General features: G+C 39.0%; 1 protein-coding gene across 7 annotated transcripts in view; it reads right to left on the bottom strand.

Moving 5' to 3' along the window:
• plxnb2b (plexin b2b) overlaps nt 1–25,405 on the bottom strand; it is a 159,048-nt gene that overhangs the window by 19,947 nt on the left and 113,696 nt on the right. For all 7 annotated transcript variants that reach the window (XM_037542845.1, XM_037542846.1, XM_037542847.1 and 4 more), the window contains 19 exons: nt 24,034–24,160; nt 23,390–23,546; nt 20,793–20,904; nt 20,090–20,201; nt 18,349–18,450; nt 17,394–17,489; nt 16,365–16,452; nt 15,988–16,151; nt 15,030–15,178; nt 12,598–12,709; nt 10,663–10,799; nt 8,262–8,444; nt 7,106–7,205; nt 5,565–5,771; nt 4,087–4,266; nt 2,273–2,412; nt 2,033–2,133; nt 1,715–1,944; nt 483–664 (listed from right to left, as the gene is read on the bottom strand). In XM_037542845.1, coding sequence (XP_037398742.1) covers nt 483–664; nt 1,715–1,944; nt 2,033–2,133; nt 2,273–2,412; nt 4,087–4,266; nt 5,565–5,771; nt 7,106–7,205; nt 8,262–8,444; nt 10,663–10,799; nt 12,598–12,709; nt 15,030–15,178; nt 15,988–16,151; nt 16,365–16,452; nt 17,394–17,489; nt 18,349–18,450; nt 20,090–20,201; nt 20,793–20,904; nt 23,390–23,546; nt 24,034–24,160 — 2,679 coding nt within the window. The remainder of the gene's footprint in view (nt 1–482; nt 665–1,714; nt 1,945–2,032; nt 2,134–2,272; nt 2,413–4,086; nt 4,267–5,564; nt 5,772–7,105; nt 7,206–8,261; nt 8,445–10,662; nt 10,800–12,597; nt 12,710–15,029; nt 15,179–15,987; nt 16,152–16,364; nt 16,453–17,393; nt 17,490–18,348; nt 18,451–20,089; nt 20,202–20,792; nt 20,905–23,389; nt 23,547–24,033; nt 24,161–25,405) is intronic.

Here is a 25,405-nt window from a genome sequence, read left to right as displayed (position 1 = left end):
TTACTGCTTGCTCTTTTACCTCAAAATGCTCCAAATGTTAGCGATTAGCAGCTAATGAACACTTATGGGATAATCAGAGAGAGGGATAATTACTGTGGATCATCAGCTGATTGAGGAGAATTATAATTAAACTAGCTAAGAGTGGCAGATCAACAATTGGCTTAAAATAATGGTGAACATGGCACAGCTAGATCTATTGTTATCTGATCCTAATCTAAGCTCATGAGGGATGTTTGCCAAAGCTGCAGAGGTGCAGAACAGCCTGAACAGCAAATACAAGATTCAGTCTCTGAAAGGAAAATTCAGTGTTACATTATCTTAACAAAGAAGCTTCCTTAGGAAAAAAGGCATAAATTGATACCACATGTATGTATGTTTTTTGTTTTTTTTTTACGTTGACCTGACAATCCATTTTTCGCAATTTAATAGGTTTCTTCCTATGTAATATGTGTGGTGTGGTGTTTGAGGAGGTGTCAGCTTACCTGCGCAGCATGAGTTTGGGGTTTTTACTCTGCACGTATTCTTCCATAAGCCCAAGCAGCAGCGTCCTCATGATATCTGTGTAGTACTCCAGCTTTCCATGCAGAGCCACAGTCAGCAGAGATGCAAAATACACCTTAGCTCTTGCATTGAAGTCTGATCGAGCCTCCAGAGTACGGATAAACTAGAGAGAGAGAGAGAGAGAGAAAGAATTTAGAACATCCCCCACCACACTAGATGTGGCTAAATGAGGACATATTCTGAGCTTGATCTCTTGCATGATTAAAGTAATTCAGCCAATTGTTGGTGTCATTTTCAGAATGGGCAGAAATGCTTGTTTTGAGCAGTAAATAAAATGGACATAATAACAGTGTCAAGACTCTTCAATATCATTAAAGTAACAGGGTAATTTATGTTTTAATCAAAGAGAGTGTTTCCTATCTGTATGATCACTTAATTACTAGTGTATGCAGTGAAGGAAGATCAAACTGAGAAATAATGAAACCCTTAAGACCTACTGAGTAGGTTTTAGATGTGTAGGTCCATATGATTATTATTAGACATACAAAATGAAGTAAGCATGAGTTTATTGAGAAATTAATATGCAATTGTCCAAAACTGAAACTGTAATAGTTTTGGGATTTTACTAAGATAACTGCATCTCACTTTCTACAACTAAGACAAGCACTGCGCTTAAACACGTTAGGATAGCAGGTCTGATCAAAAGACTCAAAGGACATAATGATCAATAATAATCAATACTGTTCACATTACTGACAAAAAAGTTTGCATTAATGGTGGTAACAAACTCCATTAGTAGTTTAATGACAACCTTTGTTGATGGAAGTAAAGTGGTCAGAGAAATTAACTCACAAGTTTGTGGGATTGAAACCAGCTGATGGCTACTGCCATTGTGCCCTTGAGAAAAGGCACTTAAGCGAGATTGCTAGAGAGACTGACCCACCAGCTGGCAAATGTAAAAAGCTTCAGGCAAAAGCATCAGCTAAATGAGTAACTTCATCCTAATGTGCGTATGTGAGCTGTATTCTTCTACAATCCGTAATTATATTTCATTATATATTTTATACATTATATATTATATTTCATTAAACCATAAAACTTTCACCTTCCAATGCTTGGCCTATTTTTATTGTGTAAAGCACTTTGTGATTCTGCAAATAAACTGATAAATATTATCAATGTTATTGTTAATAGTGTTATTATTATATCATACAGTGATGAGAAAGGTCTTGCTGTTGAGCAGGTTGGAGAACTGGTTGAGGGCCTGAGCCACTGTTGCCTTGCGGGCTTCTGGGATATCCAGCTTTCCGGTGATCATCACGTCATTGGCTCCATCTTTCGAGGGCAGGAAGAAGACACGGTCTGTGTAGGTTTTATAATCCAGGAAGGGGATACGTCCTTCGCTCAGATCATTCGTATGATCCTCCATCTCGATCATCAGATCTGGAGAGAAACACAGACGGTTATGGTGTGAGAGCTTGTTAAATCTTTTTCATGTATGTACAGTATGTGTATAATGCTGTGCAATGACCTGTGAACTCCTTCTTGCAGCGGTCACGCACGCTCTCCTCCAGATTCTCTAGCTGGTGCTTGACCTTCTCATACTCCCGTTCCGCCTGCTGGCTCTTCCTCCTGAGAGAGAGAGAAAACAGAGAAAGAGAGATAGAGAGAGAAAGAGCAAGATAAACAAGCAGTAAATAAGATTTCATACTAGCACAGATGACATGTTACACAGATCTAACTCTGAGAGGTAGCAGATGAAGCTGTTTACCTGTAGCAGACTATGGAGATGGCTATGATCAGCAGCATGGGGACGACAACTGCAGGGATAATAATTTTATCCAGCTTCACCTCGTACTTTCTCTCATAGCGCACAGAACCAACAACCCACTCTCCATTTCCAAACTTGATCTGAGGCAGAAAAAAGAAACAGATCAAGGCTTTAGTTAGCTTCAACTCCAAACAAAGCATTTTGGGAAGAATGTATCTTTGCTAACCCTTTAAGACCGAATGTGTTGCTACCAACCAGTGTTGGGATTACGTAGAAGTAATGTAAGGAGTAGTGAGATTATTTTTTCCAAAGATAAGTAATCAGTAAGCCATAACAAATAACAAATATTTCCTTGAAAAATGTAATGGGATTACTTTATGGAAAATGTAATCTCACTACTCATTATTTGACTTCCAAGTTAATCTCGAAAATCCACACATATACCTAATTAAACCTGATTTGGAAATAAACACACAGCAAATTCTATTTAAAAAGCATGTCACTGTCCATGTCTCTGCTCTGAAAAAGCCAGACAGTTATGCTGGATTAAAATGATGACTGGCAAATGCTATTTCATAACCTAGAAACTGGCCAGTTTAAACAGCTTCCTCTAAATAATTTCTTTGCAAATAAACAAAAACGTTATAGAGCTGTTCCTGAATGAGAATTGAGTCTGGACTTTTTTAGGTAAGATTGTGTCCATTTCTTTTTTTTAGCTAGGAGGGTCTTTATACAGCATCTTCATAGTAGCTGTAGGTGTGATGTGTTAAGCTGTTTTAACAGATTGTTCTCAGAGTTCATGCATTATGAAAATGAAAAGTCATTGTGAACAGTTAACATTGTTCCATCACAGACATATGAGTAACCCAAGTTATTAAATTCTTACTGCGTCTGTAACTAATGTGATAACAAGTACTGTGACGTACTTTTCCATATATTCTCCATTACAGAAAAATTTACATATACATTTACGGCATTTGGCTGACGCTCTTATCCAGAGCGACTTACAGTTTGATCATTTTACACAGGTAGGCCAAGGCGGTGTTAGGAGTCTTGCCCAAGGACTCTTATTGGTATAGAGTAGGGTGCTTACCCAGGTGGGGATTGAACCCCAGTCTACAGCATAGAAGGCAGAGGTGTTACCCACTACACCAACCAACCACATGAACCACTAAAAATGACACATTACTGTCCTTTGTACGTCTTCTTTAAACTTAAATAACTTCACAACTGTTTTGATCTAAAGTCCACATTAAAATAGAAAAGTGGAGCTTTCTGATAGACTACTGTGTGTTGTACTGTCCAGATAGGGATATGGGCTAATGCGTCATTTTTTCTGCCCTTGATTAATTTAATTGTCAATGCTTGAAAACCAGTCAGAGGAATAAATATGCCATCTAGTAGGTCTATTTAAGGCACAGAGTGTTATAAGTGTTATTTACACACTTTTTAATCATTTATAGTGAACGTGTGTTCAAAATTTGGCATAACTGAAAAGCGGAGTTTGTGCTGAATTAGACAACATAGAACATAAACATGAAATTGTTAATACTGCATTTTACCAAATATTAGGCCTGTCAGGGCTAGGGCTAAAATAGTTAAACGTTACACCAAACTGTAATACATGCAAACATGAAGCAATCTCATAACCGTCACTCATTAGCACACTCATATGCTAATCTGAACACCACAGAAATGGTCAGAGCGTGTCTGACACACAGAACCACTGAGTGATTAAAAACGAACAAAGGTCAGAGCTCAGGCGTGAGCATCCGTGCTGGAGCAGCTGTAACTGCTGTAAAGTGCTGACCCACCAGGAGGTCGAGGAGCTCAGACGTGACGTCCCGCCGCTGTCTCTTAGAACGTGATCTAGGTGTGGTGGTTGGTGGGTCAAGGAACAGCTTATCATCCTGAAGTGTGTTCACATTACAGGACACATCGCCCAGAAATGCCTGCGCCTCCTTAGCAGTCATAGCTTTGGAAAAACCCCGGCCCTGGACAGGCAAACAAACACCAGTTGGGAATCAGATCAAATATTCAATAATAAAAATATTCCCATAAGTTCAAGATCATGACTTGTGGAAATATTTACAGAGGTCCGTTCTCACTGTTTCATACCTATCGGTAGTGAAATACTTAACACAAAACATTTGCATGACATCAGTCAAAGGTTTGGTGAGAACCAGATTTAATTTGTATGTTTTCTTTGTCAGTTTATGATAAATGATTGAACAGAATGTTGTTCAGATCTTGCCATCTGTTTTCATAAAAATCCAGCACAGGTTGGTGATTTTCCTACTCAAACACACATCTCAGTACCTAATACCAGGCTCAAATTATGCTGGACAGCTGCCTTGCAGGACTGCAGTTTGCTACCTCTGGTGTATTGAATCTGTGCCATTTCTAATGTATTCAAATTCACTTATAATTACAGAAGCAGAACACTATGTAGACTGGTAGCCATGTAGGAGTGCTGTTCAAACTCAGATTAAATCTTTCAGCTATTCCATTATCATTTTCCAGTCAGTTCACTACACAGCAAACACTATAACACTAAGTAGTGAATAATAAATGAGTTAACAAGTGAACCAATTTGAGCACTTAAACCTTTCAGCTGTTTAACCCCATCTTTGGGCCAAAGGAGTTTCAATGTGAGCTTTTAACAATAGTTTGGAAAAGAAAAGGGGCAAATACTTATTTAGGCAAGTGTGCTCTTCATATTGAGGAAGACACTTTCATTGTTGCAAAATATACTCAAAGCATTCGGTATGCAGATACTTTTTCTTACTTGAAACTGTACTCTTATTTTTCTAAGTTTCTCTATAATTCCCTTGCTGAGAAGTAAACAAAGTCATTCAGAATGGTTTGATGTGAAACGGTTCATTGCAGAGAAAACTACCAACTCAGACTTTTTTACAGTGCTGGTAAAAGGAACTATGGGTCAAGATGTCTACAACACAAATATAGCCTTTTTTTTTACTATCCATGACAACAGGTGAACCTACAATGTTTATAATGGTAAATATTATATATAATGGCATTAAACTGTTCGGATGTCTGGTTTCTATCACCACCACTGTGAAAAATTCTGACTTTGTAAGCTTCTCTAGAATTGATCCTTTCACACCAAACCATTCTGTGCAGTTTGCATTTCTGCCCTTTAATATCACTGAGTATGTGTTAACTGTTCATTTCATTGTAAAGAGTAAAAAACAAACATTACTTCAAAAGAAGGAAAGGTGTTCTTAAACTTTGATGAGCAGTGTATTTTGCATGTTTTGGAAAAACGCACCGTGACGATGAACACGCTGTTCTCTATGATGACATCTTTTGAGAGCTTATAGAAGATGGGATTTGTGTGATATTCGAATGGCTTGAGCTCCTTTGTGTAGCTGTCCAGGTGGATGGAGGTGATCATTTGGCTGTCGGACGTCCGATTCACAGCCGGCGAGAGGAACAGCAGCATGGAGTCGTTCTTACTCACAGCCTCCTCAACAAACTAAGGAGACAGAAGAACCCACAGTAATAAAAGAAGAAATGGAAAGTAAAACGTCTATGCACACATACTCTCACTACAGCTGTGTGAGAACAGCCTCTGTTCTGCCGATACTGCTGAGAAGACCCTGAGGGCTATTTAGTCATGGCCCTACCAGTCAGAGAGGAGAAACACAGAGAGAGACAGAAAGAGAGAGTGAGCAAGAGTGAGAGAGAGAAAGTAAGAGAGAGCGCAAGAGTGAGAGAGAAAGAACCTCTCACTACGGCTGCCCTCTGTGTTAATCAAGCAGAACATCCAGCCATGTATTAATGCAGCTTCTAAATGAAAGTGAATCAGATTTCTCCACTTATTTCCCTCTACTGCTCTCCACGTGTGACTCAGAGCACACATACTCGACATGGTGGAGACCTCCTGGACCTCTCGCAGTATACCTTGCATTCCAATTACACTCTAATACACTTCTATATATTCTACATATATTTACAGAAGTATTCATTTTCAGTAAGGTTTTGCAGAAGGCTGCAGAGCTTTTAGACTTATTGGTATTCAGTGTGGCTAGAGGGGGACTGAATGAGAGAGAGAGTGTGGGTGTGTATGGGGGGAGGGGGAAGAGGCAGCAGCTAGAGGAGAACAAGCTGAAGAAGAAGCGAGTGAGTTCACAAGCTTATCCTCAGATAAGAAAGATTACATGAAACATTCATCAAGTTTTTTTTTCCCTTTTTCCACGAGATAAATGCTTGTTTAATCTCCATGTTTTGTTTATGACAGCTTTGGAATTACAAGTTATTAAGTGTCTGCCACATCAAATAATTGAAACTGTGATGTGAGAAGGAGAAACCCTTGCTCTTGGTTTCAAACAGGAAAGACAACATACGGAAACAAAGAGCAATTCATCTTCAAGAGAGAATCTGGACCAAACATTTACTCCCCTTTCTGAACTGATTTACTAAAGTAAGGCGCACTGTCGACACCTCTACTGTAGCAGATGCTTTAGCCCAGGCTAGAGCTGGGAAAGATAACAATATTTATCATTTTAAATTACATAACAATATGCCTTTCTGAGCATATCATGGATAGCGTTAAGAACTGGCCAACTGCATGTTTCATTAAAAAGACAGCATAATCGGTCCTGCTTACATGGAGTGCAGCACAGTAGATGAAATGCTGAATAAAAATCATTTGTATTCATAGATTTTGGTAGTATTTTAAAAAAAGAGGCACTTTTTCTTTTTTATTGTATTGTTTTTAATGTATACAGCCTCAAAAACACTACATATCACAGCAAAACATATAATAAAACCTTTTTTTTTAAGTTACATTATTGCCATATTACCTACCTCTTGCACAGGCCCCTCATCAGCTGTAACCATCACTCTCATAGTGGCTTTCTGGATGAGGTCAAATCCTGAGCCCATCACCATAATCCTCCTCCCACCACTGAAACAGATAAGAATGCAGCGACTGTCAGCACTTGTGTAAGAAAATCTGATGCTATTTTTTTCAGTTTCTATTTATTTATTTTTTACACTATTTAAAAACACCAACTGTTCTTTACATAGTGTGAAAATTTCATGATCAGCAAATGAAAGGTTCCAATAAATAAATAAATAAATGAATCATCTTTTTTTGGTCCTTAATCATTTTTCTGTTTTTGCATCTTTTCAAAACACCAGCTGTCCTTTACATTGTGTGAACATTTCATGACGAACTGGCCAGAAAAAAGCTAGCATTAAAAAGTTTGCATAAAACAGTTCCCTCAAACCCTGCAACATAACACTGACATACTCATGCCATAAACGCATCATGGCAGATGTCATATGCTGCTAGCAGTTATGACAGATTATGTCCAGTAATACAACAGTGTCCTGTTACCATTTCCGTTAATAGTCATGAGTGGCGTAACATTTGATGTCATGACAACTTACATCACATGCTCATTTTCGCTGTGTTCTGACATTTATCATGACATTTAACATGACAGATTTTATGACAACAATTACCTGTAATAGTAACATGACGCTGTTATATAACTAGACACAAACAGTCATGACAGTACATGACATCTACCATGACATGTTTATGGCATGATTATGTAACAGGATGCAAGTAAAACTTAGCAAAGTTTCTTGAGACTAAATATGTTTTTGTGAAAAAGCCAATCTGCAACTCTGATCATTCTGAAACCACATGAGCTTCTCTCACTTCTCTCAGGGTCCGGAATATTAACAATAAGAGGTTCAGTAAAACCCACAGTGTTAAAAAAATAAGGAAACGTCTTACTCCTACAGATTAAAGCAGAAATGGAGCTTTTATCTGTAGGAGTTAACCTAACGCTGGCAATTTTCCTCTGTTCTTTGTTCAAGTACAATCTGTTTTTCCAAGTCCACAAGCATTCTGCATTAGCATAGAGTACATTCCAGCCTTCTAAAAAAAAAGAGAGAAGAACAAACTAGAAATAAGAGGTGGTGGGTGGAGGATGAAGAACAAACTCACCAATCGAAGCTGTCTCTGGGTTGGTAATCAGTTATCACGGGGTTGTTGGAGAACTGGAAAGCTGCAGAGACCTGAGTCTCGGTGCGTTTCCCATAGTGCACTTTAACAGGGAGGACGTCAGAGGGCACCTTCTCTGATGGATACTTCCCCACCTTGCATGTGATCTGCTCCCCAAACCCCTCACTGACAGAGAGACAGAGAAGAAAATGTATTAAAGGAATAGTTCTGTAAAAATATTATTTGCACAACTTTACCCTTTCAACAAATGTTCTTTACCAGCCAGGACATGTTTGGTGTTAGCATTGTGCTGTCACTGTATGACCACACTGCCATATTCCTGAGTGGGAGGACTAAATCACCTCCTATGTGCTTCACTGTTTGATGTGAGAACAAGTACTGCACTCAAGACCACCAGAGACGAGTCTAAGTCAAGACAGAGACCTGGCCACATCGAGGCAGAACCAAGACCAAGATTATTACTAATAGTCGAGTCGAGTCAAAATAGAACGGAGACCTGATTAAGAGTTTTTCAGATTATAAAAATGCAGAAAGTTCCCATTTACCTCAGATGGAAGCATCACACTTATCTCGAAATATAATATAAATACTTCCAAGTCTTCCTTACAGAAGACCAGACCAAGCCAAGATAATGTCAGGAGAGAAAGAGACCAAGACCGTTAATTTACAAGAGTAGACTCGAGTACTAGCAGACAGAAAAATTAAAAGAAATAAAAGCTTATTTACTGTAATGCCTGGCAAGTAAATAACTGATGTTATATTAAGTTAATTAGGTAGTTAATGTTTACTATGCAAAAGCCACCTAAACTAATTAGAATGATCAACATGATCAGCATGCATAATCCTGCAGCCAGTCCACAGTTCACTGGCTAATCCTCCTAATGTTAGGAAACTAAGGTAATGCCTCCAATTATGATATTTACAGACAGCCTCTCTTCCACAGCAGATATAGCTTTTTCTGTCATATATTCATTTAGCTCATTCATCCAGAGACAAAGCACAAAGACTGCTTTTAATAGCGTTCAGGCTTTCACCGGCTTATTTCACCAGGAAAATACACATATTTGTCTGGAATCGCTGTATCTATGTATTTTATCCCAGCTATTTGCAATGGTAGACAATCAGCGCAAGAATTCATGCTCAAATATTTTAATTGGTAAGTGACCACAGTGCTGAGCATGTCTGAACAGGAAAATAAATTCTTCTCTGACTTACATGTTCACTTGTCTAAAATGTTCAACTTTAGCTTTCTGTCTAAATTTCTGCTGAAATAACCAGCCGCTCATTTAAACTCGTTTCTTTCATCTCATTCTTTTCTCTCATTTAAACTCAACTTTCTATGGTAATCCAAGTTTAGGTATTCAGGCTGTGAATAATCCTCACATGCTTGCATATAAAAGCACATTGTATATGACAAACAGCCAATCACATGCAACATGAGAAGTCAAAAAAGAAATCAAACTACCTAAATATGTACAAAGTAAAGCATTTATAACGCTGTCGCCATGGTCAGCAGGGTTAGAAACTAAGCTTTAAGTTAGTTAGGCAAGCAAACAAATCATGTGTGATGAGACAGACTCCTGTACTGAGAGTGCTGAGAAGGTTATTTGGAATTAAACTGTAATTTATTACAACCCTAAATGAGCATTCATCATTGTGCGGTACAAACTTCTGTAATTACAACAGCTTGTGTAGTCATTTTCATTAGTTAGCCTATAAACATTACACTACATCAGCTTATGAAATAGGGGCCTCCAAAAAATCTGGCATAGGGCTCCTAACAGACCAGAGCCGGCCCTGACAGTATGTCAAACAGTGCCATATAACACAATAGCAAATCTATTTGAGCTTCCCTAACAACTCAAAGTTGTCTAAAAGAAATGTGTGAAAATGTAAGGTTCATAGATTGCACAATTCAAACTGGTGGCTTTGCTTCTGTCCATTACTTGTGATCTACAATCTCATAAAGTAAAGTAGCTAACTTCAGACGCCAAACATGTAGCAGATTGCCTACATTCAGGATAAGGGTAAAATTGGGTAAATTAGATTTTTCTCCAAACTGTGCCTTTAAGCAAGAGTGGCAAGTAACAGTTAGACTGAAATGAGTAAAAAGACAAGCAGGAGAGAAGAAAATTGAGGGGAGAGGTTAAGATAACTGGGACATTCTGAATGAGGGAAGAGGAATGTGAAATCTCCAAGCAGAGCATGAGAGCTCAGCAAGGCAAATAAGGTCACACACACACAAAACTCTGATGAGTTATGAGTTACGGGTAATTACTTTCCACCAAATCTGCCGACTCACGTTTTATATAAGAGTACAGCTCTATGGGAAATAAAGGCAATTACACAAACGATATCCACTATGATGCAACACGGCACTCACACTTGGCATGGCACTCCACCCACAGTGATGGCAATGTCTTCCTTAGAGGCTGTGTGGAGTTGATTTCCAGTGATGGTGATGAGCGTCCCTCCCTCTTTGGGACCTTTATCAGGGTACACTGCTAAAGGCTTGGGGTCCTGAGAAATCAATGAGAGAGTGAAGAAAAAAGTGGTGTAACTCTGGCCAGCTCTGAAGTGTTTTTATAATAGGACATTACAATATATTACAGCATGTTACGTCATTCAGCAGCCTCTATTCCCCACAGCTACAAGGATGTGCAAATAAAAAAGTCTTTAGAAGAAATAAGATGAACAAAAGTGCTTGAGCATCCAAAGCCACCAGATTGTCTTACCACTGTTGTTTCTACTTTAGTAACTATTTGCCTATTCCTAAGAATCTGCATGAATCACTTAGTATCATACATTAAGTGTGCATTTAACCACACAGAATCACTTCCTTTCATTTACAATCTGGATTACATTCACACGCATTTCAGCAAACGATCAGAAGCAGGTAGCTTGTCTGAACATACAAATCCGATTAGGTAATGGGAAAAAAGGACTTACAAAACTAAGCTGATTGAAACATTATAGCCTGCCTTCTAAATGTAGCCTTTGAATCTGAAATCCTGGGGGTGGGTATCAGTTGGGGGCTAATTGAGTGAGCAGTAGCTAAAAAAACTGGCAGCGATAGACATAAAACTGTGTTACCACCTACTCATAACTGTATCATAACTCCCTTGAGTTCTAGTCTCATATCCCCTCGGCTGCACTGACATTGAGGCAGATTCACTTTCTCTCTCACTCACACTCCACACACTCACTTGCACACAAACTCAGAGCGCTGTCAGTTTGCTGAGTAAACACATAGCCTTGCAAAGCCTTGTGGGAGGGATAGAGCAATGCTTACTGCCTATAATACTGATGCAATAAAATTTGCTAATACATTAGGACCAGCATGCAATGCTCACCTGACAGATTAAATATCAAACAGTGGGGACACTGCACATCACCCCACAGCACTAGAGTCTTTCACTGTATAGTTTGTACAAGTGTGGCTTTAAAAAAAAAACCCATAGCATGATCTTGCTAGCACATCCGAGCTCAACAATGGAAAAGAGAGGAGGGCTGGAATTTCTTTTACCATCCATTCACGCATGGGTTTATTATACAGCGCCTTCACTTTCTTTTCCTTTACTAGGAGAGGAGACTACGTAGGTCAGTTCCTCTGGGCTCAAGGCTCATGCACTGAATACCGTTATACAGAGAAAAACAGACAAGATGAGGAAGGTGAAAAAGTGAGTTGCATGACAGAAAGCAGGTGTTTCTGAACCTCTGCATTTCTCAGACATCACACAGTAGAAAAAAGAGAATTTCTCTTCCTTCAGTGCTAAAAGTTCAATACAACTGCCATCATTCATGAAGAAAGAAGCTGAGTAAACGTGTTGAATTCAAGCCCCAGTGCTCCACAATCGACCTACCAACATTATATAAGGATATAAAAGAGTAAAAAGGAGTGAACTTGTTGGCACTTGATGCTGCACTACATAAGTTCAGGGATATGGAGACCTTTCTAGTGGGGTGATGGAGTTGGCCACTAAGCCATCATTACACGGTCATTCATAGCAGCACTGTGAGGTATAAACAAAAGGTTCATGAAATCAGAAACATCTGACATTTCTTTGCCTTGTATGTTGTAGTTATAATGTGATTCAATAAATTTCATTGTTCCGTATGCTGGGCAATGTTGTTATCCACTACGCTGTCACCAGCACTGCAAGCTATGCTCCAGTACTTGGGAATCCAGTCTGATCTGATTCCAAGACTGTGATGTCAATTCATAAACACAAATGACAGCATCTGAGACTGAATAAAAAACTTAGCAACGTAGCATTATTTGCAATGAAGTACCTGATGTGTGAGTTTTGTGACCTACCCGATAGGTAAAGAAGACAGATGATGTGCCTTTCTTCCCACCTTTCACTTCCACCTCCACTGCTCCTTCAAGTGGACCTTTAGGGTCCACTTCACCGATCTCACACACAACACTGTGCAAGATGAACAGATACATTAGTGTTACTCTCCAATATAGAGTACCTATGTATCATACATTTTTCTTGGATTTATTTATTTTTCCAATATGAGGTCTACTTATATTATAGCATCACAGTTCATTTTACATGACCATTTTCCAACCTCTCCTCACCCCTTAAACAGGCTGTTGTTGTTTCTGTGTCTTTAAAACTGACTGGTTGCCCTGAATTATGCCTTATTTAAAAAGCAGTGCAGACTGAAACACCTTATAACTTCAACGTGAGTCGACAGAGCTAATCTTTTGTGTGTATATATAAATGTGTCCGTTTTTGAAATATTACAAAAACAATTCATTACAATTCAAACAGGCTGTTTTTGTAGCATTATTTATGTATACAAACTGTAGGAGCTGTGAATGGTAATGTTTTGAAATTTTAGCAGTGTGTATATGCACAGTATAAAACAATTCTTTGACAAAGTGGGGAGAAATTCAGTTTTCCACAATATGGGCCAAGGTAATGTACATCTACAGAAATGTTGCTGTGATATTTCCGAAAGCACTGCAGAGGAAGGCAGCAGAATAGGGTAACATGAGTGCCATGAGGCAGCAATATAGTGCTGAACTACAGAAGTTGGAGTTCTACTATATAATCTATTGTAAGGGTATTCTACCTGTCCCTTGTAGTGAGACTATATAAGCTTTTAAAAGCTACAGGCTCTGCCTCGCAGAGCTGTGACTGCTTATGCACTACATTGATGCCAAAGCCCACTGTATTCTGCCTGAAGCACACACGCACTACACATAGTCCTTGGTGCTTGAGAGGCTTGTTAGCAGCCAGCCAGACACAAAGCCAGACCACCCTCCACCACATGCTGTACAAGTGGAGCTTAAAAGACCAGCGTGTGATCTCACTAGCACGTCCCAGCTCAACAGTGGAGGAGAGGTGAAGGCTGGAATTATTTCCTTAGCTTTGACTGTACGCTCACAGTCCTGAGTTTATTGTACAAGTCTTCGCTTTCCTTTACACTAAGGGAGACAAGGAGGTTTATACGGTTCGATTCCTTTGAGTTTAACGCTCGCATATCAAAACACAGTTACTGCAGAGTAACTACAGAGAAAAACATGTCTGACTTCAAATCACCCCAAAACATTGAGTTAATTCCAAACAGGCATTTCATTTGTGCTATTGTTATATATGCATATATGTGTAGGAATTTTTGCCAGTTCATCCAGAAGAGCATTTGTGCATTCAGACACAAGAGGACAACAGCCTCTGTTCTAGTTCATCCCAAAGGTGTTTCTTGGGGTTGAGGTCAGGTCTGTAGGTGGGCCAGTCGAGCTCTACCACACAAAATTCACCCAATCATGCCTTTATGGACCTTGCATTGTTCACTGGGGCTCAGCCATGCTGGAACAGAAATGGACCTTCCTCAAACCATTCCCACACAGTTGGAAGCTAACAACTGTCCAAAATGTCTTGATCTGCTGAAGCAAGTTAAGATTTCCCTTTACTGGAACTACAGAGCCTATGCCAATGCCTGAAAAATAACCCCATAGTATTATCCCTCCTCTGCCAAACTTTAGTTGGCACAATGGAGTCAGGCAGGTAATGTTCTCCTGGCATTCACCAAACCCAGACACGTCCATCAGACTGCCAGATAGAGAAGTTTGATGTGTCATTCCACAGTCCAGTGAAGGCATACACTCTGTCTGACACTTGGTATTGTGGTTGGTGATGTAAAGCGTGATGTAAAGGCATGCAGTTATTCAGCCATAGAGACCCATGCCTAGAAGCTCTCCAGTTCACATTTTTTGTGCTGATATTAATGCCAGAGGAGTTTCGAACTCTGTAGTTATTGAGTCAGCAGAGCGTTGGTGACTTTTATGCACCTCAGCACTCGGCGACCTGCTCTGTCATTTTACATGGTCTGCCAATTAGCGGCTGAGTTACTGTGGTTCCTAAACGCTTCCACTTTTCAATAACACCACTCACAGCTGATTGTGGAATATGTATCTAATTTCATGAACTGACTTGTTGCAACAGTGGCATCGTTTTACAGTACCATGCTCAAACTTATTCATCTTGGTTTTAGGCATGTGTGACTTAATAAATAAACAAAATGAATAAAGAAGCATAAACTCCGCTTAGACACAGGGCTTTTGCTTAGACGTGAGACAGGTCAGTTGCTTGTGTCTCAACATTATCAGTGATTCTACATTGTATACATTGTCAAAATTTGTAATACACAGTATACACACGTTACACATGTGTGTGTGTTAATATGCATTATCAATCAAGTCTCATGATTGTCCCTGCACTCTTGAATTGTCACCTGGTAGAAACAGAGTATTTCTCCTCCTGCTGGATGCAGGGAACTCCTGCCACAGTGATGTGCTTAATGTCCTCCTTCTGAATACCCAGGTTAGAGCCCTTAATAGTGACAGAGATTCCTCCATTCAGAGGACCATAACGGGGGATAATCTAGAAGAGGGAGAGTGAAAGAAATAAAAACATTAGCACAGATCTACTATCACAAATATATTTCTGCACATACTATATATTATGCACTATGCACTACAAGTAAAAAAGTCTATTAAAGTAGTGAACATAGTACTACGTAGCACCACACTATCTCTGTACTAAAGTACTCTGATCCAAGATCAGTCCTGCTTTGTGAATATCAGCCTAGGTGTTGTCTAAAATGGCTACAAGTAGCAAGTTTGAAGTTTTGTTCATTTTTATAGCTCACAGTAAATCATACTTCATTCTAAACCACATCAAGAAGTGCAACCTTGATCAAGAAGTGGAAGTGCTCTGAGCAGGTAGACAGGGGTTGACAAAAGTTTTGAGGAAGTATTTCTTAGAAACGGTTTGGGTGACTGCTGAGTTCTAGTGTTTGTTAGCAACATTAGCCTCATAACTCTAGTTCTAAATAAGCAAAAGTTGGACTCCAAAAGCCAGTGTCATGGATGACATATTACATCTGGTGTAAGTGGGTAAAATTTCATTTGGGGTAAATTTGATTTTTCACTTAACTACTACTTTAATATATGTTCATGACATTCATACTTATGAATACTTATTTTGTACTTTCATTTTTTAAAGAGTCTACTAAACTAACTACAGCAAATGTTAATTTTCTATAATTTCTATAATAGTTCTAAGGCTATACAGTGGTATGGCTAAACCTTATTGTAGAATAACAGGTTGAAAGCTGATCAGCAGAAATTTGAGTAGAAAAGAAGTGTCATTATTAAATGCTGCTGGAAAGTTTTTAGAGAATATCTTACGGCTGAGATGCCAGGGTCTGGGCACTCCTGCAGCTCAACGGTGGAACACAGTTTCTCAAACACACAAGAGCGGGTCTGAGGACACCACACACACTGGTATTTCAGGTCTGCGTTCTTACACAGACTGCAGTCCTCCCGGCCCAATGAGCAGTTATACAGAGTGACTACAGAGTAAAGGACAAGCAGGTATTCATCATAATAAAATAACCTTTTCAAGAACAACATCAATCTAACAGTCCATTGTAGTCACACTATAAAGTACTTCAAGAAAATGCAAAAATAAAACTATTGAATAAAATCACTGGGTGCAGGAGAGTTACAAGCCATATTGATTGCAACAAAAAGGCAAATTAAACACCTACTGACACAACACTTACCATTGAGTGTGCTGTCAATCTTCTTGTCAGTGTTTTTCTCCTTAATGTGGAATAAGATGCTGGCCTCCTGAGTCTTATCATAGGAAAACTACACACAAAGGGTGACAGAGAGAGACCCAACCAGGCTGTTAAAAAAAATTCCTTGCTTCTACATGAGGCCTGTGTTGTTATACAGTCACACTTGAATAAGAGTCTACTTCTCCACTCTGCTGTTCACAGACTCCCTCTTGCTTTCTTAATGCATCTGGCAGTAAGTCAAACACAGCTGAAGAGAATTGATGGGGGACGAGAGTAGCTGCAGGCCTGTTCTCTTGGTGTGTGTTGCTAGATGCCGTTTCCCTGCCTTGGTCAGGGACTCGGGCAGGCAAAGGACTGTTCATTGAGCAGAGCTATGACAGGCTGGTGTTTAACCAACAGGGGGTGCCGTACTCTCAAACTCCCCGTGGTGCTATTGCAGTTGGTGCAGGGGTATCCATCACTACTGAACCCACATCAGATCTCAAATACATTATCTCACTTAAGCTGCACTCTCCCAAATAAAGGTTCCTAGATGGTTCTTGGCTGCAGAACCTTTAAATTATGTGGAGGTTCTTTAAACATTACAAAAAGGTTTTTTGCAGTGACACATTTCATTTGCATGGAAAGGTTCTTTAGGGAACCAAAAGTGCTTCTTCTATTGCAGGGATGACCAATCCTGGTCTGGAGGTCTACCACCATGGAGAAGTCAGATCCAACATGGCTAACTGTTTTCTGTTTCAATGTTTCAGGTGTGACAGATTGACAGATTAGGGTTGGAGCTAAAGTCTCCAGGACCTGGACTGAGCACCCTTGCTCAATTGCAACAGAATAATGATGACCACAGAGTGGAGGACACACAAGCTGAAAGTGACTTCCAGTTGGATTACTGATGACTAGAAGGTCAAAGGTGTAGATCAACTAACACTGTGCCTGTATATGAGAGAGAGAGTTAGGGAGAGAGGTGTGTGTGTGTGTGTGTGTGTGCGCGTGTGTGTGTGTGCGCATGCCCACCATGTATCCACTGAAGGAATAAAATGGACCATCTTCAGCCTTCACATCATCTTCAAACTGTTTCATCAGCTCTGTGCCGATGGTGAACTCTCTGTCCTGCAGCATCAATAATTCAGATGAATTAGTGAACTAATACTTTATGTAGAGTAGGTGCCTGTGGAGTGAGTGTGTATTGATGGTGACCTTTCTACCCTGGAACATCAATAACCACACAGCTAATATTGAGCTAATACATTACTCAACAGACTCCAACACCAGCATCATCATCAATGAAGCCTCACTTGGTATAAGAAATACAGTGCAGAAGTTGCTTTTACGGTATTATAATCAAGACTGGAAAAAACAAAAAGGCAAATATTGATCTTACATTATCTTTCTCAGTCCTGAACTTTTTAATGTTCTAATGAACACCATATGAATTTTTATTGAGATGACCAATATGAGGGTGGCAGAAATAGCTTTTAACTGGAATGAATAGGTTTCAGATCACCATATATATATATGAGCTAAGGCAGTAGAACTACGCTGATAAGCTTGTGATTTTTCTAAATTGATGGAATTTAGAAAAATCACAATATTTAAATACATTTTCATGATACATGGCATACATAATATTTTTTTTCTGGACTTTTTCTGGGAAGTTGCAAAACAAGAGAGGGACATTTTAAAATGCAAAACCATGCTTAAAGTGATTTTTTTTTAAATAAATTCTCTTGGACTTCTAGCATGATCAGGATTCAAACTCCGTCTCTAGAAAATAAGGCATAACTTTAAACAGCTACACCACTTGGGAGACTCTTCTTAATCTCTTTTTAATGAAACATGCAGTTGTTTGGTGTTCTTTAAGTAATGACAATATCCTCAATATGCTCACAAAATCTTAGTGATGCAATTCATCACAGCAACTGCCCACCTATATCTGGATGGCTAGTAATATAACAATATGACAACTAACCTTGTAGGCTTCCAGATTTACTCCCTCAAAACTGATGCGAGTCTTATGTCCCACTGGAATGAGGATGGGGTCTGGGTTCTCAAACCGGGGACAGTTTTTTGCCTGAAACATGTGACACACGTAACACAGTTTTAAATGTTGCTTTACAGGAGAATTAACAGCAAATATACAGTGTGCTTAAAAACATCAAATTTAGATTACATAGATTTAGATTTAGATAGAAAAAACTTTTAAAGCTCTCTATAAGTTAGATAAATTCAAAACTCCTGTCTAGATATATAAAATCCAAATTAACTAATTTGTTATTAAACATAAAATATATAAGACTGTACACATGATAAAACAGTTGTATGCAAAAGTTTGGCCACCCCTGGCCAAATTACATATTTTATTTAACACAAGTCCTGTTTCAAAGTAATAGTTTTATGATGATTTTAATAATTACCTTAAAAAAAGGAATGGTGGCAGGTGTACTGTTATTAAGTTTATGTAGGTCAAGAACTGGCATATTATCAGGAATTAGCTGATGACGATTACAGAGCATAATACACTCAGCAGCTGGCTCAGGATCTGAAAATTAAGCTAAATAATGCAACAAAGTAGGGAAGACTTATTTTAAAAGATTATTTAAAAGATATCAAAGTGCTTCCGGCTCACAATCTCCACTGTCTGAGATATCATTAAGAGATGACAGTTAAAGGAAACTATGGAAGTAATGTCAGATCTGGAAGACCAAAAAACACTGTTAGAACTGCTTGTATTCTGTCCAGAAAGGCAAAGCAAACCCCTCATACAACAGCAAAGAACCTGCAGGAAGGTTTAACTGACATAGGAGTGGTGGTGCACCATTCTCCGTGCTCTACAGTGTTGCTCACACAAACATGACCTGCATGGAAGAGCCACCAGAAAAATGATTATAAACTGCAGTCTTACCACAAAACGTCTGAAGTATGCAAAAAAACTTTGAGATAAACCACCTGGAAATAAATCTTTGGGTGGACCTTAAATATGCCGTACACACAAGATGGACAAAAATATCAAAGAATTAGAAGCGTGAAAACTCTTGATATAAGAATAGACAGACTCCCTGCTTGTTAATAAATGTTCTTCTAATTTGTGATGTCAGTCAAATTGGCTGGTTATACTGACTTAGTAGGGTGTTTTTTTTTTAAGTGTAGTACAAGTTAATCACATACAAAGTAGCTGTGCATCAACACTTGCAGAAAAATGTAATTTTTAAAAAAGTTTAAAAAGTTGTGTTTACCCCCCCCCCCCCATTTTAAAAATTAACAAAATGAATAATTCAGCCAGGGGTGCCCAAACCTTTGCATTCAACTGTACATGTAATCAAAATTATGTGAGCAATGATAGAATAAGGAGAGGAATTTTTCAGTTTGCAGTTCTGTCTTTTAATATATAATATTATATAATGACAAAATTTGTCAAAATTTCATCACCAAAGGACAAACCGCCATGATCCAAATCATATACTTTTGCCATTAACTTTCAATAATATTTAAAAATGCTTTTTTTCACCTCCTGCAAAACATTTCTGAAGAACAACTAAATATAAAACTGAGAAAGAAGCTGGTAAATGAGGTCCAAATGTCTTAACCCTCTGATATACGCTGATTATGCAGTTTAAGCTGAAAACACAGTAATATTCCATAAACCTCTACAAGCAGAGTAAATAGTTGCCTTGCACAAAAGAATGAGCACATGAGGTTTGATAGTTTTGCACCTGTTTGTGTTTGATGATGTTGGGTCCCGTTTCAGCATCATTCAAATCCGAGCAGGTGTGGTCAGCAGTATTCCACTGACACGCCCACAGTCTGCTTACACACGCTGTACATCTACAAGGAAAACAGCGGAGAGCGATTTAAATATACACCTACAGCGGGAATGTAGAGCGAAGCATCAGCACACAGACCCCACAGATCTGTAATTACATTTTTCAGCAGTGTGTAAATGTTGAGGGGAAATAATACATCTTTGCAATTCCCAAGAAACAATGCACATTCATCAGATATATTCCACAGTGCCTTAAAGAAAAAAAAATCTGAAAAAACACTCTAAGGGAGCAGGAAAAAACACTAGAGATCACCTTTTGCTTTGATAAATGAATAGGAAACTAAAGCAATTTCCTGCTCTTGGTGTGTGGGTGAAAAAAAAAGGAAGGAAGAGAAAACGCAAGGAGTCCCTATAGAAGCAAATTCAATTTCAGTATCACTCATGCATCACAATTTATGAGTAAACCTTAGTTTCATCCATACAGATGCTCGTATTCATTATACACACTCTCTCTCTCTCTCTCTCTCTCACACACACACACACACACACACACACACACACACACACACACGCACACACACACACACACACCAGTGTCAGCACAAATGTGACACACTCGCCAACACAGGGAGGAGAGAGGAGAACCCACTCACGGAGTGTTTTCCGCTTTGCGGATGGCTGCTGCACAGTTGTAGAACTCGAAGTTGCGTGAGGCCACCTCCACACTATCATTCACTAAGACCTTCAGTGGCACTGCCACGAAATCTAGACAGGGAGACCAAAACATGAGGAGAAATGAATTACACTCAGGAAATGCATTTTCCCAAGAATTTCACATGCCGAAACATCACACTCTAGCTTTCTACACCAAGCTGCTAGTTTATTAGATAGTGCTCCTACACTAGATGTCTGCTGCCTGACCCAAGCATAAAATATCAGGCTTCTCATTCACGTACAGCTCGGGACTGCTTTCTAATGACCGGAGTTTGAGGAGTTGGAGACTGTGAATGAAGCCAGGGAAGAAGTTCAGCAGAACATCAGTCAATGGGACTGTCAATGGACAATGGGAGCGATATGTTGAGTTGGAGAAAAGTCATAGTAGATTTTTTTCTCTTGCTTTTAAAGCCCAAAGTATGTTCAGCATTTCTACAGTTGCACAATAGCGAAAAAAAAAAACATCTGCACAGCAGGGCTAACGGTTAATCAGAGGTTGGATGCTGTTCTCTGCAGGATATGATGGGCAATTCCACAAAATATACTATAAAAAAGATAACTATTGTTGGTGTACTGCAGATGTGTAAAGTACCTGTTTATGCCAGCATGACATGTTCTGTTGATGAAGCAATTACAACAAAGAAAACCACTGTCAAACTGAGTTTTCAAGAACTTATGCAAGCGAGTTTAAATTTCAAATGTAGCAGTAGCAGTCAGGCTTGGTTGGGTTAGGTTTGGGTTCAGGCTTTAATATCATGCCTGTGCAGATCTCTAACCTACAATCTTTGGCCATTTCCATTAGGTAAATCATATAAACAGTAAAACAACATGGTTGTAGCACTGGTACAAGTGGACTGGGCACAGTGGCACAGCAAGAATGGGCCCATATCCTGGAAAAAACTTCCCCATGCTTTTTTCAAAAGAATGTTAATGTTGTATGCAAACATCGTTGAAGTTTCCAAAATATACAGTTTACTCCTCAGTCATTATAGTCCATGTATGAAAAAAGCAAGGACAGCCTGTTTTGAATTCACTCTATCATATAAACCAACTGCCCCTAACAGTTTAGCCTCATCCTTCTTTTTCAATAAGGCACAAAACATGGCAGCCAATCAGAACAAAGCTCTTTTACACATGCCAGTCTTAAAGTTACAGTCATACAAACAACCTAATTGTAAGTAAGGGATAAACAAAGTGTGGAACATGGCCATAAATTTTTTTTTGGCAAATGAAACTATACAAAAGTTACAAACGGAAAATATACGATTTGGGCACTTCAAACACATCAGTGTCACTAACAGAACTCCACTAACCAAAATATTGCTGTTGTCAGAAGAAAACCTCATATCTCCAAAATGGTAACTGGAAAAATGTAAGTCAATGGAACCAGAATTTTGGGCTGTGTCTTTTAGTCCATTCATCATAAAATTTACAAACAATGTAAAGCACCATGGCTATTTTCAAATTATGTCAAAAACTGAAAAATGACAAAAATGGAGATACAAGGTTTTCTTCCAACAACAGCGATATATTTAGCCCCATTGGTCTGTATTGTGTGCCACCAAACGATGGTGAGCAGGAAAACTATGTAAATCATATGCCTTTAGAGTAATCAGATCTCAACTCAACTGAAGAACTATAGAAGAGTTTTGACCGATGTGTGAGACTGAGCTTTCCAGCGACCACCATCAAAATACAAGTTGAGGGAACATTTTACTTAGGTTATACAGCGAGTAAAAGTGGCTCAAATCCAATCTTTTTCTTCACATGTGACACAGATGTGTTATATGTGTGGTACAGAGAACAGCAAAAAACGCATTTATTCTGTCCTTTTCCGTTCTGATTTGGGACACTTTCATATGTGGTACTGAAATGTCATACGTATCCAATATGCAGCAAAGCGACTTTTACATGAATCCAACAAGACATTCGTCATAATTTCACACTACTGACCTCATAAACATTTGAGGTAATGTTTCTGTACAAATAAATTTGAAGAGACTTATCACAACTCCTCCTTGTTTGAAGAGATTTTGAAAGAACTGACCAAACTCGGCTGTAGGAGAATGAGGCTGCAGGGTCAAAGCACAGTCTGAGGACACGGACAAAAGCAGTGACCATGCCCTTTTTACAGCAAGCTCGAACACATTCCAGGATGAGCCCAGCTGTCAGCCAGTGAAGCTTCATAATCGCTCCTGTGATGCTGACGAAGATGAAATTGAAACCTCTGGGAGCGGACCTGCATTCGTTGGCAGTCATAATTGTTTACCTCTGGCTGAGCGCACATTGTTCTTTTGCGCATGTGGGTCAGTTTAGGAGCATAATCTGTTCAGACTAATGCTCCATATAGGTCACATTTAAAAAAAGATATTGTGAAGAGCAAAAAAAAAAAAAAAAAAATCAGATTTGATGAGAAATTTGGATTTGGGCCGCTTTCACCTGCAGTGTGAAAGTAGCGTAAGACACTTCATGTTGTTATTTTCCCTTTATTTGTCACTTGACTGTATATACATATTCAATGCTTTCAAAGTCATACCTTGGTGTGGGGGTGTAGCTGGCAGCTCATAAGGTGGAGGAAGGAGGCACCTCACCATGGAGTCGACCATCACAGCTTTACTTTGGAATGAGTTGATTCTGCACTGAATCCTGTCAAAATCTCTGATGCTGGGTAGGGATGGGATGTTGATCTCAACCTATTGGGAGATGGAGGTTTAATGAACTGGCAATCTATGTGAGAGCTCTGACAAGCCCCTGCCGTCTTGAGCTCCAAAATAATGTCTGGGCTCGGTCTCTTGCAATTTCACTGTAGAATGAACAAGAGTCAAATACACATCATGTGCAAAGAAACAATGCACTAAATCCTGCCTCATTACATCTGAGGTTGCATAGGCTTTTCGTAAGCTTCCATTATTCCCCCTTAACAAATGCAGGCTTGATAGAATACTCCATATGTGATAAAAGACGTACAAACAATACGTATTGTGTAAGCAATTACAAACGCAGTTTACAAAATTGCATTAGCATGCATTATATGCTTTCTCTACATTCACCATATGGCTGTAATGTGCAATAGCTAGGTAGATGCAATAGATCAGCAAGCTCAGCTTTTCTAATGATTGTTTGAGAAGGGAAGTTTAAAAATAAGTGTGGTAATTGTGTCTGTGACACCTGTGCATTCACCTGCTGGGATTTCTTGCAGCTGAGGTTAGGAGGATGGAAGGAGACTATTTTAACACATTCTTTCCTGGAGCTCCACAGCCAACCATTCTTCTCTTCAGCTCGACTGCACTCAGACCTCCTCGTACATCTACAGTGCAGGGACAGAACAGGCTCAACCCATGACTTACACCATCATGACGATTTGAGTTATGGGCAGTTTGCTGCCATATGGCATGTGTTAATTGTGTTTTATGTATTATAGTTGCAAGTGGAGAGTCTACAAAAAATGGAATGCTATTAAAAAACAAATTTCAGCTCTAATTACTGCAATCAATATTTGTGGAAGAGTTAAATTAAAAAATTAAAAGGGAAAGGTAAGTTTGAAATAACAAATAACCTTTAGCAGGGGGTCACGAGTCGTGCTACAAAAAAAAACAAAAAACACGGGTTTGTCGACTGGCTGGCATATATGTCACGTAAACGCAGAAGACGAGAATGCAAAAAATGTATTCGCTTGTATTTGGAAAGATTACATTTTGCTTTGCGATGAGGTGAACTTTAATCCTGCAAATTCCCAAATCTTGAAAGCGTTAGCCAACAGAAAACAAAAGGGCGAGCTGGGGCAATCAGTCTTATCGCTTACAGCTGAAAAAAACCTAACCAACAATATTAACTGTTTACTTAACAATATATTCCCTTCATAAAATCTCAAATCAGGACTGTCCACACTCATCTGACTTTTTGCTCCACTTCTCTACAAAGAACACCCTTTTGGACATTTTAATGCATAACTACTGTTCCTTTGCTGAATAAAACATTGGAAAATTTTAAACATAAAACGAGGCCTGTGCAAAAGTTTGGACACTAGCAAAAAAAAAACAAAAAAAAAAAAAAAACACAACCACACACACACACACAAAACAAAAAACACAAACAAACAGCAATTGTGCACTAAAGTTTCCGAGAAATTGCCGTATTTAAGTTTGTCTCCAGTAGAGGATATGTTTTCATTTAGAAAAACAACAAACCATGTAATTTGACCAGTGGTATTCAAACCTCTGCACACAACTCTAAATGCTATGTTTCTTTGGCATTCTGTTTAAAGCTGACTTTGGGGTGACTACAAATGGCACTAAGCATGGAAAGAACTCATAGAAGAAAAGCTGGATTAGCAAGCATGTCTGTATGGTGGTGTGTGTAAGCATAATAAAAATAAGCAATATAGTCTGTAGTGTTGTGCTGCTTTATTTTTGTAAACAGCACAAAAAGTTCCAGTGAGAAACCCTTATTGACTGGCTTTGAACAACTGTCCTCAAACTTTGTTCCAATCTACAGTTTCAGTCTGTGCTCACCGACACCTCCACCACTGACAAATGTTAGCATTTGAGCAAAA

Source organism: Pygocentrus nattereri, chromosome 11 (assembly GCF_015220715.1).
Source record: "Pygocentrus nattereri isolate fPygNat1 chromosome 11, fPygNat1.pri, whole genome shotgun sequence".
Classification (NCBI taxonomy): Eukaryota; Metazoa; Chordata; class Actinopteri; order Characiformes; family Serrasalmidae; genus Pygocentrus; species Pygocentrus nattereri.
This window is presented reverse-complemented; position numbering and strand designations above follow the sequence as displayed.